At 43.4% G+C, this 7,409-nt stretch overlaps 1 protein-coding gene across 2 annotated transcripts; it reads right to left on the reverse strand.

The window, feature by feature from the left end:
• Window positions 1-2,261: 2,261 nt before the first annotated feature.
• Window positions 2,262-5,491, reverse strand: RPL34 (ribosomal protein L34). 2 transcript variants are annotated; one of them, XM_069459090.1, is made up of 5 exons: window positions 5,366-5,491; window positions 4,008-4,081; window positions 3,815-3,914; window positions 3,434-3,537; window positions 2,262-2,375 (listed from the first exon to the last, which is right to left on the reverse strand). In XM_069459090.1, exons 2-5 carry the CDS (start codon window positions 4,070-4,072, stop codon window positions 2,291-2,293), a joined length of 354 nt encoding a protein of 117 aa, XP_069315191.1. In that variant the 5' UTR covers window positions 4,073-4,081; window positions 5,366-5,491; the 3' UTR covers window positions 2,262-2,290. The 2 variants fall into 2 exon arrangements, with proteins under 2 accessions (XP_069315191.1, XP_069315190.1); XM_069459089.1 differs by having other exon boundaries at window positions 5,277-5,491.
• Window positions 5,492-7,409: the final 1,918 nt, after the last annotated feature.

Genomic DNA, 7,409 nt, shown 5'->3' on the forward strand with positions numbered 1-7,409 from the left:
AGCTGGGACTACAGGCATGCGCCACTATGCCCGGCTAATTTTTTCTATATAGATTTTTAGTTGTCCATATAATGTCTTTCCATTTTTAGTAGAGACGGGGTCTCGCTCAGGCTGGTCTCGAACTCCTGACCTTGAGCAATCCACCCGCCTCAAGGCCTCCCAGAGTGCTAGGATTACAGGCGTGAGCCACCGCGCCCGGCCCAATTTTTATATTCTTATACCACACCAAACGCTACAGGATTAGAAAACCCCTTGGTGCAGTATATATAAGCCTAAATCATGTGGAACTGATGTTAATCTGTTATCTGAAAGCTCGTGGTTTGTTTGCCTGGTAACAAACTCTCCACGCAAGTGTGGGTCTTGGTCAGTAGAGTTTTAATCACTTTCAGCAAGTGAAGAGAGCACTGGGAATATTTCTTAGAGTAGTGTCTCCCCCGCTCCCCCCACCAGGGAAAGTGGCATGAGGCTTTTATGGGGTAATAATTGTCATCACATTTAGGGGTGTAGTTTTTCTTACGTGTGGTTAGTTTGTCACGTTAATACACAAGTCATGTAACATAACAAAACTCCAAGTCTTCCCAGGGTAAAGACTGTAACATAATAAAGTTTATTTACTTAAGTTCATTTACAGGCTGTCAGGGTCTGTTGGGGGGTAGTTTTAGCCAACTGGGTAGCCTCATAAAGGCTACAGAACAGATTGATGGTTCAAGTTGGTTAAATTCCTATAGTCCTTAGAGAACTTCTCTATTTTATTTATAAATCCACCTAGAATCCAAGGCTTTCCATTATATCCCTATTTATAAGTCTCTTAATTTTTAATATTGCAATTAAATGAACCATTGTACGAGATAATTCCATTATCCTGGTTGCTTAACAATCCTTGAGATTGGCAGGTGTTTGGGGAAACCTAATGGATCTCATTTGTCTCAGACCATGAATGGTGACAATAGCCATCATCTTATGCTACCATTTAGCAGGGTGCCCAGTCAGATCACTGAATATACCAACTGCAAAGATCCTAGCGCCAGTCCAGACGGCTCTGGGCTGTGAACAATTGGAGTTCGGGTTCCCTCATCTGTAAAATGAGAATAACAAAGGTGTCACAGGGTTCTTGGGAGGACTATCGATGTGTCTGGTGCTTTGAATGTTAGCTCTCATGACACTATCAAGTAAACTGTCAAGTATTGTGGTAAAAGAGAAATTCTTAAAACTGAGTTCAAATCCCACCTTAGGCACTTTCGGGGACCCCCTTCTTCTTCTGCAAAATGTTTATTGAAGATTTTCATCCACCAAGAACAAGTTAGCTGGCAGTGGGATACAGTGAACTGTGTGAAGAGGCCAGAAATATTTTTCTGCCTTTTACTTTAAGGGCATTTGTTATAATTGGGAGGAAATTCTCTCCTTAAGGAGACCTTAAGTTACATCCTGCCAGTTAATACTAAGGTAATGCCTAAATTGAGGACAATATTCAAAATTTACTGAATTCCCCGGGTATTTTCAGCCCCTACATTCCTTGGCTTGTGGGCTCTGTCTCTACTCAAGCTGGAAATAAGCTAGACACGGCTTCAGGAAATGGGTCTTGGAAGACGATTCAAATGAGCTTCCGTATGCTGAGCACTTGGACCCCTGCTGGTAATCTGAACATTTCAAGAGTGAACTCTAAAAATCTTTATATAACCTTGCGCTATTAAGAGTTGTCAGAAATAGTATTACTTAGTTCCTAAAATACAATAAGGTCCTTATTTTAATATGGTTCTGACTTGGACTATAAATCCAATCAATGTAAATCAGAATTTGAATTCTACCACACCCTTGACCTAAGCTTTTATATATAGTTGCTAATCATTTAAATACAGACTTATGAGCTTTCCAAAAGAAATCCATTTTTGAACCAAAGTGACCTAAAAGAATAGAGGGTCTAAAGATGGTGTCAAAAGGTTCCAAATAATTTAAAGGCCAAGGTTTCTGTCCTATGAAACTTGATGAGGTAAAGGAGATGCTCTGATAAAGATCAAAGCAGTATTAAAGAAAGGTCCAGATAAAAGGGCCAGTTTTCTCGAACACCCCTTCGTCCCAGCCCACAAAGGGAAAGGCGTATGTGCTCCAAAACAGTGGCTAGAGCTACCATCCAACTATTCTAACAATTAGCGCAATCAACAATAAACCGCTGGGTCCCCAAATACCAAAGAAACCAAACCTGCATACTAACAAATCACAACAGGAAAAAAAAAAAAAAAACCCCACAGAATAAGCCTTTTAATTTTTATTACTCAAAAAAAGCTTCATTTTCTTATTTAGCTTTCTGGCTCTGTGCCTGTGCCTTCAACACCTTCACGACAATTTTCTGCTCCTCGATAAGGAAAGCACGCTTGATCCTAGAAAGGAAAATAACAAAATGAACAGCTTTTAAACAATGAACTTCGCTCTTAACACAGGGCAGCAAAAGTATCATAAAAGAACTAAGCAAAGCAATCGGAGAACCCAGGGAAGTAAACGAAATCCTTAAGTACAGGCTAAAATTTAAGAGGTGAAATTATACAGATGGACCCTTTCAGTCTCCGGTCTCCCTGCACTGACATCTAAAGCGAGATAACTCTTCAACTTCATGCCAATAGAACCTGCCCTCTCCTTCTGAGTCACAATACACTATAAAATCATCCCCACAAGCCACTCTGCCACTTAAGATAGCTTTATTTTAATTTCTTTATTAGGATCCAGGACATAAGGATATTATTTGACTTTGCCTTAGAATATTTTAACATTTTCTAAAACCTTCAGTAAAAAAAAAAAACGCAGAAGAGGCGATGTGCTGAGAACCTGCCCCCACAACAAAGCCAAGTTCCTCATAATGGCTGTATCTAGCCATAAAGGTGACCCCAAATTCTGACTGTATTAATCTGAATATCACTTATTGATTTGTACAGCATCAATTACTCATAGTTAAGGAAAAATTCTATAATAGGCAACTTTGGTTTACAATGAGTTATTTTTTCACCAGTCTTCTAATAATGATTAGTATGCAACATAACGGACACACATACACATATGTGCTTAAGAAAGCCCATTTTTTTTTTTTTTTTTTTTGAGACAGAGTCTCGCTTTGTTGCCCAGGCTAGAGTGAGTGCCGTGGCTTCAGCCTAGCTCACAGCAACCTCAAACTCCTGAGCTCAAGGGATCCTCCTGTCTCAGCCTCCCGAGTAGCTGGGACTACAGGCATGCACCACCATGCCCGGCTAATTTTTTCTATACATATTTTTAGCTGTCCATATAATTTCTTTCTATTTTTAGTAGAGATGGGGTCTCACTCTTGCTCAGGCTGGTCTCGAACTCCTGAGCTCAAACGATCCGCCCACCTCGGCCTCCCAGAGTGCTAGAATTACAGGCGTGAGCCACCACGCCCGGCCAAGAAAGCCCATTTAAACATTTTACTTACCTGTCACGAACACATTTAGCACACATGGAACCACCATAGGCCCTGCTGACGTGTTTTTTTGTTTTAGACAACCTCATAAGAACTTTGGGTCTCACAGCGCGAACCTGCATAAGGAAAACACAGAGTTTGTTTTGTGATGCTTTAACAGAAACAGAGGATTTCGTAGATTTTGACAGGTGCTGAGTGCAAGTTTAACTAGGCTGTGAAAGGCATCTCACTGCACTTCTCAGATTTAAAAGGAGGCCTGTGTTCTCGGCAGAGCTGGATCATGGATGTTTAGCAATTCTCAGCCCTCTTAGTGGGGACTCATTCCTGTATCCAGGGATTAATGCTCAACAGTTCAAGCTTTGCTACGCTGTTCACAGCAAAAGGAACACTTACCCCTCGAAGTCTGCCTGGGCACACGCCACACGCAGACTTTGGTGCTTTCCCAACCTTCTTGGTATAAAGGTAAACAATTCTATTACCAGGGGTTCGGGACCTAGGAAGCAAGGTAACAGGCTTAAAAGGTCAGCATTTTGAGTGAGTGAATGAATAAAGGTCAATGTGTATTTTAAATTTTAGAAATACTTACAGCCTAGTTTTGTTCGAGGCTGTGTTGTAGGAAAGCCTACGCCGGTACGTCAGACGCTGGACCATTCTGAGTGCCTGCGTTAAGAATGGAATAAAAATGTTAGTTTTTCCTGATGGTAACCAAGTGTGGCACTGCCTTAAAATCAATCACCAGGCTCTTTACTCAGTCTGATTTTGTTTGGAGTGGTGTCCAGATTAAGTGCCACCACCAGGAAATTTGCATAAACACTGCTTTAAAGAAAGCACAAAGAAGTGAGCTCTGAAGTTGAATCCTCTCAAGGCCGGTTACTGGGAATACACAGCACGACAGCTTCCTTATCTTTAAAATGGGATTTTTTGACTAGTTTATGCAGCTGTCATTAGGATTGAATGACATAAGCCATCCAACCCAACACAGTGCCTGGCACGTAGATGATCAGGGTTTTCTTGCCCCAAAGCAGCATGTGAGTCAAAGGAAGTAACGTTTAATACTTCGTTATTGAAACAAAGTCTTTGAATTAACAGAGTCCCTTAGAACAGTTTGGAATCATCGAACCAAAAAAAAAAAAAATAATAATAACAATTAAAAAAAAAAAAAAGAGTCCTTGAAAACCTCTGAAACAAAGTTCTCCCCCCACTTATCAACTGGAAACAATACTCGATTATAGCAAATCGATTATACAGAGATGCATATAAGTGACTTTTTTTTTTTTCAATTGCGCAATTTTTACAATTGCGTTACTGGGAAGCGACTTCGTTTTTAAGTGAACTACCGAAAGTAACATAAAACATAACCAGGACCCGAACCCATCTCATCTTTCGTTCTAAACCTTGTAACCACTTCATTTCATAACAATGTTTCCTGACAGCATTTTGTTACGTAAAACAGCCCGCATGTGTTGTCACGAGCTCCCAACATCACACTAAGAACCAACATCACACTAAGAACAGGCACGTTCAGGCCGGTGCGACTGACCCAGGAAGCCACCACCCCATCTGCCATCTCAAAACCAAGATGGAAACCTCTCCCCAAACGCATTTTTCTCGTCCTCGCTCTGGGCCTTGGAGACAGAAGCCCACAGTGAAACCAGCACCCGAACCTGCCGGCCCCGCGCACTCCCAAAGCCTGCGGACAATCCCCCGGCGCGGGGTTAAAACCTAGGCGTAAAATGTGAAAACGCTCGGCGATTTCCTGGTCTCAACCAGCCAAACCACAACTCATTCCTGTCTGTCTCCAAACGCTGCATTTCAGAGGCGGCAAAGCCCGCGGGGGTGAGCTCCGACTACTCACGGCTTCGGAGGAGCAGCCAGGATCGCGGAGTTTCTGAAGCTAAAAGAAGGGAACTCGCTCACCACCGGCCTCCCTCTTGCGCCTCTTACCCCTGCGCTAGCTCAAAGGACTGTTCTAAGAGCTCTCGGCTCCCGCAACATCTCGGATGGCGTCCGATTGTAAAGAGACTAAAGCAGAGGGAAGAAAATTAGCTCCCATACCTGCAGACACCGACCCCGGAAGAGGAAAAAGAAAGCACTCGCGAGTTCAAAGGTCAATGTGATTGCGCAGGACAGGAAGTTGCGTCAGAAACAGCGGCGAGCGCCGCCATGTTGTACGAAAGTCTCGACCCACCGCCCCTCCTTGGGTGGGCATGCGCGGCGCCGCCACGTTGTACGGCAAGCAACGCGCCGCCCTTCTGTGGGCGGAGACGTGTTCTAGTTCCCCACCGCAAGGCCGTACAAAAATCTTTTGGTAATGGTTGCAAAAACAAACGCAGGTAACAAAGCAACCGCAAAAAGGCAGAGATGGGACAAAATCAACTTCTTTCCTTCTCAAGGGCGACAGGACACGTTAAACGGGAAGAGCACCGGATCTGGGGCTAGACCTGAGTTTCAATCCCAACTCTTGACGCTTATCATTAGACGACCTTCAAGGTTCTTCTCTCTCTTTTTTTTTGGTCATTTATTCAAAGCACAAGCTTTACAAATTGGGGTTTTAATCCAGGGTCTGCTAATTATTAGCTGTGTTACTTTGGGCAAGCTGTTAAAGCTCCAAAAGGAAGATGTTAGTAACCACCCTGTCGAGTTAGGTCGCGATCAAAGGCGCTATGAAGATAAAGCACTTAGCAGACAGTCTTAGACAGGAAGAGCTCAGTAAACGCTGGCTAATCTTGTGATGATGTGCAAAGAGCTGCTTGAGGTTTTCCATGGGTGGTAAAGTTAGAGCTGGGCAGTAAAGAGGAGGCGGGGGTGGGCGAGGTGGACAACCTCTAAAACAGTATGTAAACTTTTACATTAAGTGTTTTGTTTGAGAAGAGTGTCCTTAGCTTTCATCGTATGGTCAAAGGGATTCATGACCTCTAAAAAAGTAAAGAACAATTTGCTTGGGTCCTAAGGGAGAATGCTAAAAAGGACCTTTAAATTTTTATCTGAGATTAGGTTCCCTGGAAACAGAGAGAAAGTGGAGAGCTGGTTTATTGGGAGTGCTCTTAGAAACTACACCTGTAGCGAGTTGAGAAGGACAGGATCAGGTGACTCAGGACGTTGCTGCAACACAGGCCTCAGCTGTTCCAAAAGGGAGCTCTGGAATTAGGATGGCACCTCATAGTTGTCCCAAACAAGGTAGAGGGCCCAGCCTTGCGCTCCTGTATCAGCCAGTCCTTGGCCCGCTGCCCCCGATGATAATTAAGGCGGCTTCCTGAAGCTAAAGGCAATATCCAGTTTGGAAGGCAGTTGCGAGCTGGCTGCATTGCCCCAGGAGAGAGGATTTGCATGGAGCATCCCAGTATCCATTCAAGTTTCCTTCAAGGTTTTCCAATCCAACCAGCAAACCGAGAAAGCAGGCAAGTGACTGAAGGCGTATAGAGGCCTGTCTTGGACTCTGAGGCCTGTTAATTCCATCCAGCCTCTCATCACTGCCATCTTTTTCACGACACCAGATGGAAGGCTTCCGCTCGCTCCCAAATAGCTGCTTCTCTCCTGACCTTGTCGTCAGCGGCTTCCCGCCTCTCCAGTCCTTTGATTTTTGTCCTCTGAAATCCTTTTCGTCTCTGTGCCAGGCATTGAGATGGAGGCTGGCACACAGAGCCAAATGTGATTTTTGAATAAAAGAACTAATGAATGTATTTACTTGGAATATGTTCTCTGCATTTCAAGAGAGACTTTGCTGCACAGATGAGTACAATACGAGAAGGGAGCCCTTAACACACTGTAGTACAGCTCACATCTCTTAAAATATAACAAATGGCCCACTCCATCCCAGTGGATAAGAACAGTGGTCTCTCTACTTCAGTTTTCCCTTATTGTACTCAATCCAATTCTATAAGGTGATTTTTTTCTTCTTTCAGTGTTTGCATTTTTTCTTGATCACTCTTCCCAGCAATATGGAGATCTTCTTAAAAACTTCAGAGAACCTCATTTGTTTTTATTACCC

Source organism: Eulemur rufifrons, chromosome 26 (genome assembly GCF_041146395.1).
Source record: "Eulemur rufifrons isolate Redbay chromosome 26, OSU_ERuf_1, whole genome shotgun sequence".
Taxonomy (NCBI): Eukaryota; Metazoa; Chordata; class Mammalia; order Primates; family Lemuridae; genus Eulemur; species Eulemur rufifrons.